The sequence below is a fragment of the Bactrocera latifrons genome, unplaced genomic scaffold (genome assembly GCF_001853355.1).
Source record: "Bactrocera latifrons isolate USDA-ARS-PBARC rearing strain unplaced genomic scaffold, ASM185335v1 scaffold_440, whole genome shotgun sequence".
NCBI classification, from domain to species: domain Eukaryota; kingdom Metazoa; phylum Arthropoda; class Insecta; order Diptera; family Tephritidae; genus Bactrocera; species Bactrocera latifrons.
The window spans coordinates 86,925-108,767 of NW_017537091.1; the positions used below are offsets into that span (position 1 = coordinate 86,925).

At 38.5% G+C, this 21,843-nt stretch overlaps 1 protein-coding gene across 8 annotated transcripts; it reads right to left on the bottom strand.

The window, feature by feature from the left end:
- Positions 1–203: 203 nt before the first annotated feature.
- On the bottom strand, positions 204–16,698 carry LOC108972982 (inactive rhomboid protein 1). 8 transcript variants are annotated; one of them, XM_018939949.1, is made up of 7 exons: positions 16,507–16,698; positions 5,850–9,708; positions 5,427–5,768; positions 4,135–4,389; positions 3,818–4,075; positions 2,853–3,194; positions 204–1,720 (listed from the first exon to the last, which is right to left on the bottom strand). In XM_018939949.1, the coding sequence occupies exons 2-7, from the start codon at positions 9,621–9,623 to the stop codon at positions 416–418; spliced, it is 6,276 nt and encodes a 2,091-aa protein (XP_018795494.1). In that variant the 5' UTR covers positions 9,624–9,708; positions 16,507–16,698; the 3' UTR covers positions 204–415. The 8 variants fall into 8 exon arrangements, with proteins under 8 accessions (XP_018795494.1, XP_018795495.1, XP_018795493.1 ...); XM_018939950.1 differs by lacking the exon at positions 16,507–16,698 and adding an exon at positions 15,694–16,372; XM_018939948.1 differs by lacking the exon at positions 16,507–16,698 and adding an exon at positions 15,679–16,372.
- Positions 16,699–21,843: the final 5,145 nt, after the last annotated feature.

The following is a 21,843-nucleotide window of genomic DNA, read 5'->3' on the forward strand; positions in this document are numbered from 1 at the left end:
TTACTAGTATAAATGAAGTAACTGGCATAAGCAAATAATGATATAAAGATATGGCGAATCGAAAACGACATATATAAGAGATAAGTTGAAGGGTCTGCTTAAAAGCCATTTCGTGTAAAAGGGAGAATTTAATAAGTGATCATGTGGCCACGCGCAAAGCTATACATACATATATTTTGAAAATCATGCACGCATGCTCGTTCTTTTGGTATTTCGGAGTGTTTTTCGCTTAATGTAGGCATTACTGATATATCTGTATGAATGCAATTGTACAAATATATGTGTGTATGTGTACCAGCATGTGCAATATATGGAAATTGTATTTAGCATTAGTTCTACAATGAAATCTTTTTTAGCTTTTGCTCGCTACTACTATTGTTTGTGAAATTATTTGTAAATATTTATATTATTATACTCATACCCCTTTGGCGTTTATTGCTGTATTGTTGGTGTTATTGTTTTTCTTTTTTTTTTTGCTGCTGTTGCTATTTGTCGTTTTTGTTGCACTTTTGTTGTTCATCAATTCAGTTTTTGTTTTCAATTTATCCGCTTCACCCAGCGTGGATGACGATGTGGGGCTTCTTGGTCCTGTAGCTGTTGATGCCGGATCTCCAGTAGCCGAACCTGACATATTTACTGTATCTATTAACGCTGTGACTTTTTTATACAATCTCTTAAATGGGGATGCAACATTTGATACTAAATTTAGCTGCTGTTGTTGACTACCCGTAAAGTTCTGCCATGGCTTTGTGCTGAAACGAACTTTTGTTTTGGCAACTCTTGCGACTTTTGGATTGGTTGAAGTCTTATTTACATTTTTGTCATTGGTGAACGCAAAAACGCTGCTATCATTTAAATGGAAGGTGAACTGGCTTTTCTCATCTGGATTTATGTGTGGTCTTGTGACAAGCGATACCTCTACGTCGTCTTTGTTGTCGGTATCTGCTTGGACTATATACATTACTTCCCTGTGTAAGTCAATGTCGTCGAAGTTATGTAACGAATCTACAATATTATCTAATTTTTGGCGATCATTGTAAAAGCTCGTGTCCTTAATATTGCCGTTGGGGTGTGACTGCTTTCGTCCTGAATGTAGCATAAGTCTTAGTTGTTGTAGTTGTAGCTGTTGATTTTCTAAGATGAGACTGCTACTTCTGCTGAAGTTAGCATTGGCACTGACTCCAACAAATCTCAAGTTGTTAGTTTGCTTCTCAAACGAATATCGATCACTACCGTAATTCGGCGTCTTATTGACTATAGCGTTGAATGTTTGCAACGACTGCAGCTTACCAACTGTCATGTCCCCGACAATAACGTCAATGTCAATATTATTGCTTCCATCAAGGATATCTTCCTCACCAATTCTTTTATTTTTTTTAATGTTATACGCGATTATGTTAGTGTTGCTATTACTACGATTATTCAATCCCGCTTCAACTTCTATGATTTTGCTGACAGGCCGCGCATTTTCTGACAATATTTTACTGTCGCCAGTTATATGGTGTGACTTGTTACTGCTGTTCAAAAAGCTTTTGATGTTATTCGCAAAATAAAAATTTGTGAAACTGCTGTTATTACTATTACCGTTATTATTAGGATTATATTTGTATTTGCTACTCATTTGATTATTGCTGCGATTCATATGGTAAGCATAATTATAAAATGATGGCACAGGACCCATTTCATTTTGCTGCACTTGCAATGGTTCCTTATGTAAATCCTGAATAAGAAACAAAGAAAATGTATAGGCTTAAACATTTAGTTTTTGTACATTTATTGTTCAAATATGTAGCACAGAAAGCTTTAATAGGAAGAATAACTCTCTTAGAAAGCAGGTTATGTTAAGAGAAGACACGAACCTTACTTGGACAGCTTAGAACGCTGATCTGTTGTGGCACCTAAAACTCCTATATAATTGTTTATAACATCCTCACAAATCGACAAAACACTTTGTGGAGACGGCTAATGTCAGTTACGGCTATGTCTACTGGTTCAATGAAGATAAGACTGCCGTGATCATTCAACCTCAGTCTTGACTGAATGTTTCCAAATAATATTCCTACGTACAATTTTGACAATTTGCATCCGACAAGATTTTTAGCCTTACCCCATGAATACCTATTGAGCAATGTCCAGTAAGAACTTCTACTATTGCGGCAAAATGAACTTTGGAAGTAATTCAGTAGATCTCTCACTTTCTACTCTAGGCTAAAAAGATCTTGGATTCGCACAGGAGCGAGTCGGTGACCAAATCCTGCTAAGCGCACGCGTGTTCCATTGGTCCAGTGCTAACACGCAAGATGGCAATGGAGATCCAACTCGTTAATATTCCGATGTGATTCCGATCATTCGCTTAGCGCTATGAATAGGCACCCAATTGAGTCTGATGATGAAGTAGCTTTGCTTAGAAGGAAAACACTTTCCATTGTTGAAAAAATATGCTCTACTTTGTAATCGCAAAGCAAAAACTTTGTTCGGGTACACAGCGGTTCGATTTATCATTTACATCCGAAAGAAAAATGCATAGAATACAGAAGTGGGAATCTACCAAAATTTAAGTATTCGCCGTGAATTAATTATAGAAGAGAAATACAAGAATATAATCATGTTTTAAGTAAGATATAAAAAGAAAGTGTTAAAATTTGGTACAGCTTTAATTATATACTGCAGTATTTTCTAAGAATAATTAGTGACAGAACATTTATATAAAATATGTTCCTATAGAAAATTTGACCATGAATTCAGCAAATTCGTTTTTGGGAGGAAATTATGAATTGTATGCCCACCCAATTGCATTAATATACATATCTTGCTAAAGACATGTATGTGGATACATGTGTATGTTTACATACCACTCCACTCGTAATTATATCACTGGAACGATGGTGATAGTAATACTGCTGCTGCTGCATCGATTGGTACCATTTGTTTTTACCAATATACCTTCTGCCATTACTGATACCAGCAGGTATTTCACCACTATGGCCACCGACGAGGCCGATTCCTCCAACGCCGGCTCCAACAATTACGCTGTCTGCAACGTTACTGTCACTGCCTGAATTACCGTTCAAATTTGTTTTTAAAACTTCTCCCACATTTAGTGAAGTTAACTCCGTTGGAAATACGTAGAAAATCCCCAGCATCACTGAATATATAAACAGGTGGAAGATGACGCAGGACCATATAAGATTGATCTAGAAATAAAAGTGTAAAACAAAATTAAAAAGAAATATTGCGAAATTAGAGACATGTTTGGCTGATGCTTAAAATATAAGTAACGAGTTGTAGAAATCACTTCATTAGAGTTATCCAGAAACTTAACTTTTTGTGATTACATTTGGAATTTATGCTATGCTTTATTTTATACACTTGATGGGTAGGGCGGACAAAATTGGTTTATTAGATCAAAAATAGCAAGATCATTAAAAGCGTGTCCATTTAAAAAAAAAAAATTTTAAGTTTTTATATTCATTATGCAGTTTCATCTTATTAAAGCGCTGTAAATATGGTAAAAGCGATCGTAGCTATGTACATCTGTAGTTCGAGCGTAAAGTCAGTTAGTTTTGTTCAGAGATCACTTATGTTATCTCTAATGAAATTAAGCAGATAGAAAAAATGGCTTAAGCAATTTCTTTTCCCCTTCTGAAAACTTAATTTCTCAATAATTTAGCAACTTTTTTATACTATATATACCCCTTTTATATAGGTACCCCTTTACATATTCACTGTATATAATTTAAATTTTCTTTCAAAATGTGTGTAATGAGTGCTTCATTTATCATTAAATAAAAATATATGCGACGAATAAAGTGAAAACCTTAGACTTTCGTCCATATTTGGTAACGCTCACAAACGGCACCAGCGCAATGGTTAAGAATATCCCACAAAAAATGCCCGCTAACAGTCCTGCAAAGTTCAACTGCCAAGGTAGTATTCCAACGCCAAAAACCAATGCTGTCATACACATAAGTTTGAAAAGAGCAACGTGCGGTTTACGTAGATGCTTCCAGTGGATAAGTATTAGCAACACAACCAGGGATGCAATTACACCAGACAATGATGCCAATGGTCCAACCTAAATATGAGTTGATCAAATAAAATCTATCAAGTAAAATAATATTTCGTTATACTCACTTCTGCTTTGTATGGCACTAATACGGCGCTAGTTAAATTTCCAGCCAGTCCTGAGCCAATATAAACAATAGCGGTGCGAACAGGCCCTATTAAACGCTCCAAGTCGGCTAAAAATACATGTTGAAAGGCGATAGTAATGGCCAAATGAAGAATCCCAGCATGTAAGCAAAGTGATGTGAATAGACGATAAAATTGATCAGGCACCTCACCAGATATAAATGGCACCATGCCGCAGACGTTGCTCAAGCAGGAAATCTGTAATTATACAAATTTGGGGTATTGAAAATATATAAGGACGACGTACTTTGCAGGACAAGAAATAAACAAATACCCAAGAGTTAGTTTTTGGTGTAAATCTACACGCTCACAATTTGCAATTTGTCTCGAACGAACAGACAGTCAATCGAAATTTAGCTCATTTCCTAACACGATAATCATTTATATATTAGGTTGCAAAAAAAGTCTTGCGGTATTTTCGCTAGTTGGCGCTGAGAGCGAGAGTTTTATTCGTCGTATCGGGTCATGCTATACCTTTTTGGAAAGCTTATTTCAATACTTTCAGAGCTAGAGTGTTTTCGTCCAATCGGACAACATGAGCTGTTTGTATCACCTGAAATCAATCTAGATAGACATGGAGTTATATGTATATAACTTTGTATATATATAATATACATATGACTCCATATCTATCTACATTGATTTCAGATGATACAAACAGGTCATGTTGTCCGATTGGACGAAAACACTCTACCTCTGAAAGTATTCGATGCAGTATCGGCCGGGGGAAGCAGAGGAAGAGGAAGATCTCCACTCCGTTGGAAGGACCAGATGCAGAAGGACCTGGCTTCGCTTGGAATATCCAATTTTCGCCACGAAGTGAAAAAAGGAAACGATTGTTAACTCGGCTATAATCGCGTAAGCGATGTCTACGCCAGTAAAGAAGAAGAAAAATATACAAACAATGTTTAGGTGACAACAATACAATAGCCTTGTATCAACATGTTGCTAGAGTATATAAACGGAAATGCAGGTTATTATTCGAATATTTCTTAAAAAAGTAGGACTGTGGTGACTTCTGTATCTTGGCGCAGTATCATCCGAAATCAAAATCCATTCGTTATATAATCCGAAAATTTGTTCTTGTAAAACAGAAATTATTAACGAATTTAAAAATAAATGTTCTAAATTTAGAAAGAATATGTTCAATGATTTTAAAGATGCTAATAAGCATTTTTCTTATCTAATTTAAGAAATTGATGAATGGTTCAAACTTTGACAAATATGGACCTTACCTGCGAACATAACGATGCTTCTTCGTGAAAATAGCCATTGACGAAATCACAGTACTCGCGAGTGGTTATTCTACATTCTCCATAAACTCCAGTGCAACACGGATGACCTATGACCTCACATACCATGTGTTCGGCGGTGTGATCTTTGTAGCGAAAACGTTGTGAAAACGAATTTGTTTTCCGGCAAATGGGCCATTTTGTTATATCATCTGGCCATTCATATGGTGCTATGGATGCGGGTGTATCGCAGTATTTAGGATCCAGTCCACAAACGGAACCCGAAATGCGACCACCTGGTCCAGATTCACCAGGCGACCATTTTTTCCAGGTTGATATAGACTTCTAAAATTAGATTTAAAATTATTTTATATATACTCTTGTCACATTTTATTTTTACGTATACAAAATTGTATTTTCACTTACGGTTGGGAATAGTCCACGCACAGAGCAGTCCGCTTGAGAGCTTTGTACGCATCCTGAATCATCGTTGCGTATACAACAAGCTGTTTCACGTTCTTGCCGCCTCGTCTTCAGTAGCACATCCGTGATACGAACATCGCTACGCATACAAGTAGCAAACTTCGCACCCATATGTACCAAGTCATTATTTCGTGGCCCTATCCATAAATTTCGCTGCTCGGTGTGCTGCACTGTTTGCAAACTAAGGCTAGTAACCAGTACCTGTCCCGTTTTTTGTTCAACTCCAATTCCTATAGGCCCTATACCGTAGCAAATGAGCGACAATAAGAGAACTAATGTCTGCACTGTGTTTATCCAATACGTAAAAAATGGCCGATGATCCGCACGATCGTCTAGATCATTAACTGTAAACAATTTAACTTTGCGCTGTATTGAGCGACGCGAGTTCTCGAGTACGCCATCTAAAAGTTGTGCCGCTATGCGATTGCCGCGTGTTCCGTTTGTTGGTTGTACATTTGGCAGTAAAGGTGTGCCATTATTACCAGCGATCGGTGTCATATTGGACTGGTGGGAGATGCTAGTACTGCAAACATTACTTGATTGTTGACCACCGGTATTAATGTTGGTGGTTGTGGCTTGCTGCAGTAATATGGATGCAGTTATTTGTTCACCATTTGCAGCAACGTTGGTGTTGGGAGTGCCATGTTTTCCACTACCACCCATTACGGCCGAAGTACGCCATCCGTGCATACGTTCACTCATGTATATTTGTCGATGATGTTCAAGTAGCTGTACGCCAGTATTGTTCGTAATCGTGGCACTGCCATCACCGGGTCGCATAACGTTCGATTGCTGCAACGAGCCGCTAATTGCGCCATTACTGCTATTCGAACCAATTACATGGCTATTGTTTAGAGTTTGCTCAGTACCTGAAGTGTCGAAAAATAGTTCCTCTTCGTGAAGCGCTGGTAAGCCTTCAAAAATATCACCTGAGTTATCGATACCATGGATTTGATTTATATGAGCTTGCGCAAAACTCCGTGACCATTGTCGGTTGTGGCGTGGATGTCGTTTATTCAGTGTCTGTACGACATAAGTTAGACTAGACATAATCATTGTACCTACGGATGCTTTCCGCTCGACATGATCTCCTAACTGGAAGTCAGTATATGAGAAATGACGTCGTCGCGATGTATATTCGATTGTCAAGTCATCACCTTCTGTATAATGAGCGGGTAATATATCAGGCCTTTCCGAAGGGTGATAATGATGTTGATAGTATTGTTGATTAGTCCCCCCACCGACTCCATTATAGAAATTTATGCGGTTATTGACCTCACTGGTATCTGTGTTGTTTATTTCAGTATGTAACTCATTCTCGCTTTTCAACGCACCAAACCTTCGGAGGGCTAAACGCCTTTGACGACCTTGCCAAACAGCAAATTCTTCAGCTTCCGTACTGGCGTCTACACCAAAAAAACGGGCTATTTCTTTGCGTATATATTGACTCAAACGTTTCTTTCGAGAAAAGCGTTGAATTTGCTGCTGCTGTTGTGGTACAGGCAGTTGTTGTATTGGTGAGGGCTGTTGTGATTGATGATGCATTTGCAAAGACGAATGTTGCAGTAGTTGCCGATTAAGGTTCAAAGCTTGTTGATGCTGCTGCTGCTTGCACATTTGGGCGTTGCCAGTAATACTAATGTGCTCTGTGATTGTGCCCTCTGTTATTACATCCATTGGATGATGCAGGGCTTTTGAAGTCACATACATTTGTTCTCCTTGCTGCTGTAGCAATTGCTCAACTCCGCTATTGCTACTGTGATCATTCGCTTTACTTCGAAAAGGTACTCGCGAATTCGGTGCTCCGTTTGCCAACGGCGATTGTGGGGAAATATGCGACTCGCTAGTGGATGGTGTTAGTGAAAGAGAAGTTTGTTCCAGCTTATTCTGTATAAAGACGCCATTGCAACTACCGGTGACTCCTGCACTATTGCCTTCAAGTACTTGTTGTATAGGTATTGGGCTGATCGGGCCTGTTGTCTGAGTGGTCTGATGGACGCCGGTTGTACGTCGCACTGTGTTGCAATGCAAACAAGTTGTGGCTGCACCGGGTCCAGAATTTATGTTGCTAATACTGTTGTCACCAACACTATTTGAGCCAGAATTAGCATCCATTTGGGTGACAGGTGTCGTATAAATGCGGCTGTTACTATCATTTATCACATTTGAGTTATTACCACGAACGACACCGTTGGAATTCAAGCGGCTGTTGCCGACTACATACATACCGTTGGCGCCAATAGATAGTGGTGAGGCCGTCGAAGGTCTAACGCATAAAGGATTCGAACCGCCCGCCACAGCGGTCGACGCTGAACAGGCCGTCGACGCAGAAGTTATACAGCTAGATGTGTTATGCAACTGAGATAGCGATGTCAAGTTTTCATTTGTTGGCATTTGTTGATCTTGTAAGATGATAATGGAAGCATCTTTTGCTGTTACTCCAGCGCATTTTGAATTATCCATGCCGTTAGCAATGATATTGCTGTTGTTAACAACATTGAAGGATGATCGATTACGCGGAGATGTGGCATAGTAGTCGGTAACTAAGAGTGGCCGATGCTCAAGACTATGCGTCATATGCGAGGTATTTATATTAGCTGCCTGCATGACTGGTGGATGTGCCAAATCATTGGCACAGCATTTCACGCGTAAGCGGAGAGGCAGTGTGTTGACATGTTGCGTTGTGCCATTTCCACCGATCACTCTGCTGTTGTTCGTGCATTTGCCTACATATGTTTGCGGCGTCAGTGTAGACTGTTGTACCGATATGTCAGTGTATAGTTCGTTTGGCGGTGGAGGGGTCGGCACATAGCGCTTTACAGGCGTATGCACTGTCGACGAAAGGTATGTGTATGTGTCGCTTGTCACCAAGGGTGTACCTTGTGTTAAAAAATGTGCGGAAGAGGCGTATCGTGCGGTACTGCAAGGCGGTGTTGAGACATCACCCGTGGCCGCAGCAGAGGCGCCTTGGCTACCAATGGTGGTTGTGCTATTCAAAACCAGTGATTTAGGCGTAGAAACCTCACGATATCGGTCTGATAAGCGAAATCGAGTATTCGGTGAATTTGAACACTGTTGCATGCTGCCTGCGTACTTTTCTGACAAGTTTGTGCCGCAATTACTAGAAACAGTCGACGGTAATGTTGATGCGGATGAAGAAAGCGATTGTGCAGTATGATGATGATATAAATGCTGTGTGTTTGCTTGATGTACTTGACCGCCAATATTGCCACCGCCATCATAATTAGTGTATGTCGTATGCATATCCAAACAGTTAACATTACTGGAAGTGCCACATATTTGAGAACTTTGCAGTGATGTTAAGCCCATTATGTATCTATCACTATTCGGCGCTGGTGATGGTGGCGGCAAACAACAATTTGTTGAATCATCAAAGCCATTAATCGGTTGGGTTGAGAGTTTACCATGATGATGCAAGAACATCTCATTCGGATGTGGACTATAACGGCCTCCAGATGCACCAATATCGCAGCAATTATTGCTGCCCATAATATTAGCATCATTGATAAGCTGCAAATGCGGTTGATAGCCCAATAAAGAACGACAGCGTACACCGCACACATTATTGTTGCTCATGTTACGTCGGTTATTGCGAACTCCCGAGCTAAAGCCACAAGTCTGAGAACCTGCAGTTGCTGTGTGATGAGTGCGGTGATGATCATTTTCGATACAATTTGATGGATTCGGTGAGATCATGTTTTGGTAGCGTGGTTCGGCAGTGTTTGTAATGTCTTCAATGCATATTGGCCACGTGGGTGATAATTGTACGCTGTTGCAAAGCCTTAATATAAATAAAAAAACAAAACATTGTTTGCTATAATTAGAAAAAAAAATATTAGTATTACATGTTAAAGCTCTGTGCTTCAATAGTAACATTGCTAAAAATATGACTCCATCCTCCAAATCTATGTTTATTGACTATATTTAGGCAAATGTTTAGATTTAAACAAATTCATTTTTATTTCATCAGATCACAGTACATTTTTTCAATTTTTACGAGTTATATGTGCATTTGTATTTTTTTGCTTTGAAGTGGAACTGTCTTTACTGACTTTTCAATAAGTATATTATTCATCGTCCGTCTGGACACAGACGCTAGCTAAGTATTCTTGAGATCCTTCGACAAAAAAGTTACTTTTTTGAAGTAAAATTCAAAAGGTAATCAAACTCGTTTTATGAAAGAAAAAAAGAAAAATGTGAATTGTGGGTTATTTTTGTTAAGCACTTGGTTATTCATAAGATCTGAATTGGATTCTGTTTCTACAGGGTTTGTCCTGAAAGTAAGAGGACTGATTTTTTTCCTGCCGCGATTGTACTTCAAAGTGTGCGCGCACCGACTGAATTCGGTAGAGGACGCTTCTAGCTAACGAACGAGCTGCAGGTCAGTTGTTGAGCACCAGGAGAGTCAGGACAAACATTTTTGCGCGACATGTTTCTGTGAGTGGTGCTAACCAAAAATGGAGCATTCGTTAGAGCGATTAAATTCGTTTGATATGATTACGCAGGCTTACCCAGATGTTGCTTTACCAAGAAGTAGTGTGTTTCGGGGGCATCAGGACTTTTTTGAGAGCGTGAAAGAGGTCGATGTAGAATGAGCAAATCCAAAGTGAAAGTGATGCTCCTTGTCTTTTTTGACATCAAAGGCCTCATCCACCATCAACTTGTTCCTCCTGGACAAACCGTTAACCACAAGTTTTACGTGGAAGTCCTAAAGAGACTCAAACAAAGGGTCAATCGCTTCCGACAAGGCATCGCAGCCGATTGGAAGTTTCAATACGACAATGCCTTTTTTGTGAACAGCTTCCTAACCAAGGCCGACATCCCAATGCCTTCGCAGCCGCCCTACAACCCTGATATGCCCCCCGACTTATTTCGTTTCCTTGCCTGAAAAGGCCGATGAAAGGCAAGCATTTTGAGAGGACAGAGGGGTCCAAGCAGCATGCATCTCGCCTCTTATGGCTATTACGAAGGATGCCTTCCGTGATGCCTTTCATTATTAAATATCAGGCTGGCAGCGCTGCATTGTAACGATTGGTTGGGTGAAGTCATTTGAAGAAGTTCACGCAAGTGAGAAAAGTTCTCTGATTGCCTTTCACTAAGGAGTGGTCAGAAACGATTCTTTTACATATGACTTAAGCAGCTCACGATTTCCGGACCTAGACCAAGTATCTTATGGGTAGCCAAAGTCCTCGACAGGGGAGGGTTTGGGATCCGGCACATAAAAAAACGCACCTAATAAAAAATAACAATCAGCTTTGGATGCGAAACCCCTCTTTTTGATGACGACCAAACTTATTAAGGATTACGATTTGAGGGCTTGCACCTGGAATGTCCGGTTCCTTAATTGGGAAGGTGCCGCTGCCCAGATGGGTGATGTCTTCGTTAGAATGAAGGCTAACATCAGTTGGTGCTCGTGGCATTTACTGCAGCGACCATATAAAGAAGCGCAAATTTGGTGTGAGATTTGTGGTAGGAAAGAGACTCCGTCGCCGAGTATCGTAATTCACCCCGGTGAATGAACGTCTGGCCCCAATTTGCATCAAAGCAAAGTTCTTCAACATATCGCTGATTTGCGCCCACGCCCCGACAAAAGAGAAGGACGATGTGACCAAAGATGCCTTCTATGAGCGCTTGAAGCACACCTATGAGAGCTGTTCCCGCCACGATGTCAAATTCATGATTGGTGATTGACTTTAACGCCAGCGTCATCAACGAAGGTATCTTTGACACTACGGTCGGTAAATTCAGCCTCCACGAGGAAACATTCCAAAATGGGTTGAGGCTGATCGACTTCGCCCGGGCCGGAAATATGGTTATGCGTAGTACTAGGTTCCAACATAGGAGAAGTCATCACACTAACTGTCTGTCTCCTGATCGAAAAGCCTTCAACCAGATCGACCATATTGTGATAGACGGATACCCGTCTCCAGTGTTTTAGACGTGCGTACGTTCCGAGGTCCGACCATCGACTCCAGCCTTCCTGCTGCAGCTAAGATATCATGTTGCAGCCAAGATTCGCACCCGATTCTGTGCAGCAAAAAACGCATGTCAACAAACACAAGGAACGTTCGACGTCGAGAAACTGCAATCACAACAGACGGCCGAGCGATGTTTTACTCCGTTTGCACTCCTGCTTTCTGAGAGCACTCGTCAGCAACTCGGTATAAGAAAACTGTGGGATTTAAGAACAGATACAAAGGAAACCATTGGTTTTCGGAAAATGCAAAAGAAGAGCTGGTACGACGAGGAGTGCCGTGTCGTAGCGCAGAGAAAACAGACCGCATACATCGCAACGTTACGATCAAACACAACACATCCGGGATGGGATGTATATAGAAAGTTTAAGAGGAAAGCGAGACGCATTTACAGACATACACAGAGACAGGATTAAATATGTCAGTATGGAGAGTTTGACAAGTTGGCCGACAAGAGTAATGCTCGAAAATTTAATGCATAACGCCAGGAAAAGGCGAACCCGATTTTCCAATCGATGACGATAGAGCAGACGTTCCGACCATGAAGAAGTTCGAAGAGCAATTACCCGTCTGAAGAACGACAAAGCCAAAGCATCGAAGAACTGCATCAGCGTCTTTGTAAAATATGGTCGGACGGAAGAATTCCCAACGATTGGAATTTAAGAGCGTTCTGACCATTCCACAAAAAGGAAGACCTCACAATCTGCATCAACTACTGCTTTTGACAGCCTTTATGTTGCGATGTCTGAATTTGGTATCCCCTAATAGGGCTGTGTAAACTGTAGTTGTACAATACCAAAAGCCTCGCCAGGATCGGGAAGGACCTCTCCGAGCCGTTCGATACCAAACGAGGTTTCAGACAAGGCGATCTATCGTGCGACTTCTTCAATCTGCTGCTTGGGAAAATAATCGAGCAAGTACAATCTTTTATAAGAGTGTACAGCTGCTGGCGTATGCGGATGATATTGATATCATTGGTCTCAACCCCCGCGCCGTTAGTTCTGCTTTCTCCAGACTGGACAAGGAAGCAAAGCAAATGGGTACGGTGGTGAACGAAGGCAAGACGAAATATCTCCTGTCATCGAACACCATCGTCGCACTCGGGATTTGGCTCTCACGTCAGTGTTGACAGTGATAGCTTTAAAGTCGTAGAAAATTTTGTCTATCTTGGAACCAGTATCAACACCACCAAATAAAAATACATCGGCTACGCTGGCTAGGTCATGTTTTCCGAATAGCCGAAAACACTCCAGCTGTGATAGTATTCGATGAAGTACCCGCCGGGGGAAGCAGAGGAAGAGGAAGACCTCTACTCCGTTGGAAAGACCAGGTGGAGGAGGACCTGGCTTCGCTTGGAATATACCATTGGTGTCACGTAGCAGAAAGAAGAAACGACTGTCGCACTGTTGTTAACTTGGCTATAATCGCGTAAGAGGTATCTACGCCAGAGAGGAAGAGCAGAACGATTGTTTCAACCAATTTTGTTCAATCGTCAGTCTCATTACTTTCAAGACAAACCCTGTAGTATTCTTTCTCAAGATTTGTAGATATGATGTATTCTTGAAAAGAAATAATATAATGTTGGCATTTCAAATGCAAGAAAGTACATAAAATCATTTTTAGTCTCGTCTTTATTTGCTGATAAAATTGATATTGCTTAAAACAAAATTCCGTCTAATGCTCTTTTGTTTTTATTTTAATTGTAATGGATTGACGATACAGCTACTTTCATTTAGTGGTATATAAGAAAACTAAAATCATTCAATGTAGCCACAAAGTGCCAAACCTGCAAAACTTTTTCTGAGCGAAAATAATCGAGTTTAAGATTAGGGCATGCACCATTATAAGCGAAAGAGATTGCTATTATACAGCAGATTATTATTTTGGTGTATGTTTTTAGTAAAATGCATACATGTTTTGTAAAACTAAAAAAATTTGGTTGATATTAAGAAATTTTGGTATATATTCCAAACACTATTATAGATATTACAAACTGTGTGCACTTTATCCATTTCTAGGTAGATAGAAATGCCGCCATCCAAGGCTCAATTAGCGCTGTATGTACCATTTTGATGCACTATCGTAAGGCCTTTATTATCTTGCTATCTCGTTCCATCGTTGCACTTAATTCATTTGGTGCTCTCAATGAAACTACTTATATCCGTTATGCTTTTTGTGGAAGTCCTTCAAGGTTTGATGCCTGATGGATTCCAAGTATTCTGTAACGGGTTTGTGCTATAACTGGGCGTTCACAAAGAATGTGGAAACAGTTTCCTTATTCTCTTCTTTCCACAAATTATTTATATGAGGCAGACGTATTTTTAATATCATTATCCAAAAGACTAATGCCCCGTTATAGCTGTAGTTATGAATATACCCTTCTTATACCTATTCTAAGCTTCGTTATCTCTCAGTTAATTTTTTGACTTTCATCTGTTTTGAGCTCTCTGTTCAAAATAAGTATAAAGCTCTCTCTATATCGTTCCCATCTGATATGATAACTATTAACTACACCTAGGATTCGTCTGAAGAAGCGTCTAGCTTGGCGAATTCGTCTGCTTTTGAGTTGCCGAAAATGTTCCTGTTACTAGGAACTCAAATTAGGGGGGTCGACCTAACATTAAGTCCCTTCTGCCGTTGTTGAATACCCTGGATTTAATCTTCTTAGTAAATAGTGGTACGTTTTGCCGCATATTTATACATATGGATTTGCACCTGTATTGCAATTGTAATTTGAGGAACTCATAAATATTTTCGAAGATATAACGAGTTCTAATTGTATTTAAGTTTAATATTTCTTATCTGATTTTGTTAAATTGCGGAAAAGGCTTAACCTAGATTATACTACATAAAGTGGCTCTACCGAACTGTATTTGAATAATTAAAGGCATAATTGTTAAAAATCACTTATATTGAATTAAAAATGTGCAATATGTAGGTATATATGTATGTTATATATCTGTATATAAATTTTTATAGATATTGCAAGGATTTACTTTTAAACGAAATGTGACATAAGTTATAGGCCTGTTGTAAGCTACACCAGTTTCCATTGACTATGTCTACTTAATATCAAAATAATCACTCATAAGGCAAAACACGACACTCTTGTCATTAAATCACATATGCACATGTGCAAAGGAGTTATTACAAAAACATATTGAAGCAGCTGATCAAATCGTACCGCCGTAATATTTTCGCCACTTTATAACACTTTCTGTTGTTTCTTTTTTCTTCCCCCCTAAATCAAAAACATGTATTTGCACTTTTCTTTTTCTGAGTTTTTTCTATCATGCACATTCATTTACTCTCTATTATACATGCATACATTAGAATACGAGTATGTGATCAAATTGAAAGGAGGATTTTGTTCTTTTCATCTCCTTCAAAGTAATCCCCACCCGCTGTAATATGCCAACGAATTTTCCAGTCATCATAGCACTTGGAAAAAGAAAAAGAGCTCAGAGCTTTCTTCGATTCAGCCTTTATATCTTCAATTAAGTCAAAACCATGTCCTCGGAGTGGTCATGTGAATTTGCTGAATAGCCGGAAGTTATTCGAAGGTAATCAGGCGAATACGGTGATTGTGGCACGATAACTATTGCAGTATGAGATGAAGCACTATCGCACTTATGTATTTGTTCAATAAATTCAGACATAGTAAAAATCGAAGAATTCACTTTTAGAGCCTCGAAAAACGGAGCGTATCTCAAATACTAATGAATATTTTGACGAGAAATTTGGCATAGATGTCACTAACAGTGCTATCAACTTACAGAAAAAAAATTTACCGATTCGAAAAACACGAGAAATATAAATTTCATCACAGTAGTATACATATATGAAGCGTGCAATTGGCTATCCGTCTGATTGTGTTATAGTATTCCTTACTAATCCAAAGATGCTATACTTGTTCATTTTGTACAGATGCATGTACATATTTATATTGTGTACTCTCTAAATTTTGTGAAATATTACATATATGTATGCATCTATGCTTCGTTCTATACCGCATAGGTAAACATATATTTTCTCTTCAAATACTTTTTTGACGCATTAATGTTTCATTAAATATAGTTATGTTGTTTTTTGTTATTGTTTCGTTTGTAATTAGCTTGTTCGAAATCGAAAATTGTCGTCGCCAGTTGGGCGAACAAAAGGAGAGCCGAGCGAATACTGAACACTGAATGCAGGACACTGCAGCAACTGACGACAACGACGTTAAGCACGACGGCAACGTCAAATACGAATATAATCGATATATTTATTTTGCTATTTGTTGCCTTACTTTGTTAGTGTGCAATTTTTTATAAGTATAACGGATGAAAATAAGCGCGATTTACTTTGTGGTGTGAGTTTTTTTTAATACATAAGCAAAGCTTCACGTTGCTAAGTTGAACCGAATGTTGACACTCCCACATATGTGTGTGTAAGTAAATATGTACGTTTGCGAGCAAATTATTCCTTAGAACTCAAGCAGTGAGGATTTGTGCGTGTACGTGCCAGTGTGTGCGTGCCAACAACAGTTGCTGCTCTAATTATTGATTACAATATTAGAACCTTTTCGTACCACTTGCTTCAACTAAATAGTTTTCACAATATACCTGAGTGTCCAAACCCCTAGGTTTTAAATATGCTTTATTATAGATTTTGGATTTTGTCTTGTGCAGGCTGTTTTCACTTGTTAGATTTATTGTTATTTTGCGCTGATACTCCTACGTCCAGCGAACGCCTTAGCTTTTGACCCCAAAAGTATGTAACATAAACCCATGACACATCAACGGCAGCGTTGCCACATACATCAACACTAAATAATAAAGTATGTATATCTTAAGTTATATTAACGAGTACCAAAACAATGTGTATGTGCAACAATAAACAGAATACATTTAAAAAAAAATTTCAAACTGAAGAATAATATTTCTCAACAATTGTAAGGGATTATGTCAAGATATTTTTCGTCTTTTATGCTTTTCTCTTCGTATTAAGTATCAGCATCAGATTTGGTCTTCATATATATGTATGTACAAATGAAACAAATATTCAGTGACACGTAATGTGGAGTGCAATACATATGAATTTGCCCCAGCAAGTTACGCCAAACGAAACATACATTGCATTAAAAAAAAATAGTTAGGAAACTAATACAAACACACCGTGCAACCGTGCATAAGGCCTTTCCGTAAAATAGGGATGAACGATCGCACATACAAAAGAGTTGTTAAATCGGCCTTAAGAAACTCTCTCTCTCTCGTAAAACTAGTGGGTATTTAACTACAGATTTAACCGTTAGTTTTCTTTCGGAGGCCTATATAAATATAGATTAGCTGTATTAGCAAATGCTGTCAATAGCAAAAAAATATTTGGATTTTATTTCATTTAAGCCTACGAAATTTCCATTTAAAACAATTAAGCAAGGAAGAAGAACGAAATATTTCGAAACGACTGCAAACATTTATGAACGTGAAATTTAGTATTGAAATGTAATTAAATATTTAGGAATACCGATGGACTTTGGAAGAATGTTATCACATGTCTGTGAAGCAAAAAACGAACGTCAACCAGCACAATTAACGTTCGTCGTCGAAAAGCTGTAATCACCAAAGACAGCCGAACGAGCTATTCAAATACGGCGGCGGAGACCTGATAAGGAACTCTCGTCAAATTTTTTGTATAATATGGTCAGACGAAAGCATTCCCAATGATTGCAATTTAAGTGTGCTCTGTCCAATCTACAAGAAGGGAGACCCCACAATCTGCGCCAACTACCGTTTTATAAGCCTCCTCAACAAATCGAATAAGGTTCTATCGAACGTACTGTGTGATAGATTAAAGCCCACCGTCAACAAACTGATTGGACCTTGTCAGTGTGGCTTTAGACCTGGCAAATCAACAACCGATCAGATATTCACCATGCGCCAAATCCTGGAAAACACCCGTGATCAGAGAATCCACGCGCACCACCTCTTCGTTGATTTCAAATCTGCTTTTGACATCATGGAAAGAAGCTGCCTTTACGCCGCGATGTCTGAATTTGGTATACCCTAATAGGGCTATGCAAAGTGAAGTTGAGCAACACCAAAAGCCCCGTCAGGGCAGGAAACACCTCTCCGAGCCGTTCGATTCCACAAGAGGGTTCTAACAAGGCGACTCCTTTTCGTTCGACTTCGTTAATCTACTCTTTGATCTACTCGAATTATCGAACTGCAAAGCTGAATCGAGAAGCACAATCTTTTGTAAAAGCTACTGGCGTTCCCCGATATTAATGATACCATAGTATTGTATATCACTGTATTAACAGCAACAACAATGTCAGCCTCGAAAGTCAATGAATTAAAAGACATCGGCTACGCTGGCTAGGTCATATCTTCCGAATAGCCGAAAACACTCCAGCTCTGAAAGTATTCGATGCAGTGACCGCTGGGGGAAGCAGAGGAAGAGGAAGACCTCCACTCCGTTGGAAAGACCAGGTGGAGAAGGACCTGGCTTCGCTTGCAATCTCCAATTGGCGCCACGTAGCGAAAAGAAGAAACGACTGGCGCGCTGTTGTTAACTCGGCTATAATCGCGTAAACGGTGTGCACTCCAGTAAAGAAGAAGAAGAGTAGATTAGTTTAAGGCGAATAAATTTAATTTATTCTCATTATTCATCTCTAAATATTATTCTTTCCGATATTAATTTAATTACGTTTTATTATACCTAACATGCTACAATGGTTGGCCATATGAGGCGCCACAATTTCACAAATAATCATTCTATGATTTTAAAACTCACAAATAATCATTTCAAAAACCATTAAAGTTCTTCAATGATACTATGAGTTTAAATGGCAGCAGAATAATTTTATTTGAAAAAAAAAAAATTTTAATTCCTTCCCATTTTAAAAAAACAAAAACTTCCGCAACTAACTTACTGATCAATATACATATTTGAATGGATACATATTTGTGCGTAAAATTGCATATGCTCAAAAACTACTACGAATCATACTGAACCATTCTGCCTAAGAGGCTATAGGTTGATATCCGCTTTCGATGCAACATTTTTAAGTTATTATAAAATGTTCTTTGATATTCACATGATCATTAGTTGGAATAATCAAGTCGGACAACTATAACATATATCTCCTATACAACAGCCTATTCAGTTTTTTTATTTTCCGGTATCCTGTCCTTAATTAAGCCATTACATGAGTTTCACGGACTCAAAAAATGACAACAATCTTATTTAATTCTATAACATGCCTAGAATATTGTCCTAAGAGATCAGCTATATAGTCATATAAAACTTTAAACGCGGGCTCTCACGAACTACTCAACAGGGCCTTGAACGTAGAATTTTTTGTTTAATTACAACTAAAAACAAAACAAGATTGAAGATGTTTATCAAAACCCCTTTTTTTTGTGAAAACTTCTGCCAAATACTATTTTAATTTGTTTTGGCTTCTCCTTCGTCCAATACCTAAACAAACAAGACAACATAAAGAAATGGACAACCAAAAAAAGTGGGTAATTTTGTAAATCTATTAATTTTGGTGCATATAGTATAATAATTTCATTTATTTTTATAATTTCAAAATATGAGAGAACAACTCAGGAGCAGCTGCAGCGTTACAGTATATTATTTACAAATAAATATCTTTTTATTCGCACATGTATTAGATACATATGTACATATTTAAAAATAAAATCTTGTCCTAATTAATTAAACATAAATATATACATGTCTTTTTATTCATACTCAGAAGGAAGTAAAATGTTCAAAGACCGCAAGTTATTTAATATAATAGATTTTTGCTTTTGAAATCACCTCAGCATACGGAAAACCTTACAAATAACAAAAATCTCACAAGGGTGGTAATTTTTATGAACATTCTTCAAAGGTATCTTTGGCACAACGGTTGATGAATTCAGCCTCCATGCCGAACTATCTTCAAATGGATTGAGGCTAATCGACTTCGACACCAAATATGATTATCTGTAGTACTAGATTCCAGCACAAGAAAATACATCAAGCTACCTGGCTGTCTCTTAATCGAAATGTCAGCAACACGATCGATTATGTTGCGATAGACGGAAGGCACGTCTCATGCTCTAGCTCTGCCTTGCTATCATTAAAGTTCAGTTCGCACACTACAGCTCATCGATTAATATTTAGGCTGTTCACGGTAAGGTTGTTATCAGGTTATGTGGTTATTAGATTAAAAATAACCTCTATGATCCGTGAACATCCCATATTGTATGGTTATATGCTTATTTTTACACAAACAGCTGTTCATTGTTTACATTTTAGGTTCAATGAAATTTCTACTTATAAAATGCCTAAACAAAGTTTGAAAAGCAACATAATTGAATTTAAGATAAATTCTGCTATTCAGGAAATGGACTTTATTGAAGGTATGTGCTTATTAAATAATCCGAATTTTAAGGGTTCAAAAGATTCTTTGTATAAAATTTGCAGACATCGTGCGCCCTGAACAGTGTCACAATGCAATTGTAAACAAAAAACAGCTGTTGATAGCAGAATTTCCAATTAGAAGATATAAATGGAAATGCCATTCGCTTAGTTTTATTTATTTTTTGTGCTGCCATTTAGTAAAACGCTAACGACTTTCTGACACTGGAAATAAGCAAACAACCACATAATCTATAAACAAGGGTCTGGGTTGGTCAAAGTTGGTCATTTTGTCATATCGCATTTTATTGTTGTTTACTTAATCACATAACCACATAACCCGATAACCACCTTATCGTGAACAGCCTAATTAATTTATATTGTGTGTATAATTTTAGCGAGGGTACTTTTATTTCAGATAAGTGGATATGAACGCCTTCTTGGTATGTACCCCTTCACACAGATCTTCCCATATCCTTCAAGCTCCCTGCGTTGAAATTATTGACCTGCCCACAGTATTTGCCATTTTTCTGGGTTTAAGTTGCTTTTTATGTGTAACTCTACCAGCATTTCCAACGTTTCCATAAAAAATTATGGCAAGTGTTTACCAGCCTTTGGTATATTATATGTAGCCTTAGCTTTCCTCCATATTGAAGAATATAGTTGAATTGCAATGCCATTCTATATAAGCATGGCCTACCATGGCTTTTGAAGGTATCCAATGCTTCCACTATGTTTTCGATATCATCAGAAAAAGACTTCCACGAAAAAAAGTGTTTTTCAAGAATTATCCGTATTAATTTTTCTAACATGAGTATCTAATATTTTCCACTGGTTTCTTGTTATGAATATTGACCTATTACTTCTGTTACATAACAAAAGCCTAGTACCCAGTAAATAGTTAAAGAACAACTCACTCCTTTGGTTGATATCCGTTCTGCTCCATATTGTGTGGGGCGAATTTGATTTGCATCCGAATATAATGAATCACTTGAAAGGTCCCGTACCAGCTCTTTTTCAGTTCCGATGGCATATAGCCTGAAACCAACCGGTATTTGCTAGTGCTTTTTTTAAGTTTTTTATTAGCCATCGCATATGTCCAACTTGGCCATAAGTTATAACCTGATGTTCTCAATCCGCAAATATGCTCTCCATTAAAGCAACACTCCTCATTGAGAACGAAATCAGGCGTTCGAGATCCTAGGCACGGGTCGCTTGATACCTTGATCCAGTCCTGTCTGTAACATCAACCATACTAAGACTCCTGTACTATTAAGAAGCAACGATACCCAGGAAATCTACCAAGAGAGGTCAGCTGTTGCGAGCTTGTTGCTGCCTGCGCCGTGTCATTCCATTCGAATGATATGAATTTGAAAATGTAAGTATTAAATAAAAGTGGCAAGCAGGTAAGAACCTGGCACTGATGACAAATAATGGAGTGATATGATCTTAAGTTGCCTATTCTTTTACAGCAGTTATAGAACATAACTTAATCCTAAAATGTTAGCGCATTACAGTGTTTAGGCGGGCGAGTGGACACCATTTCT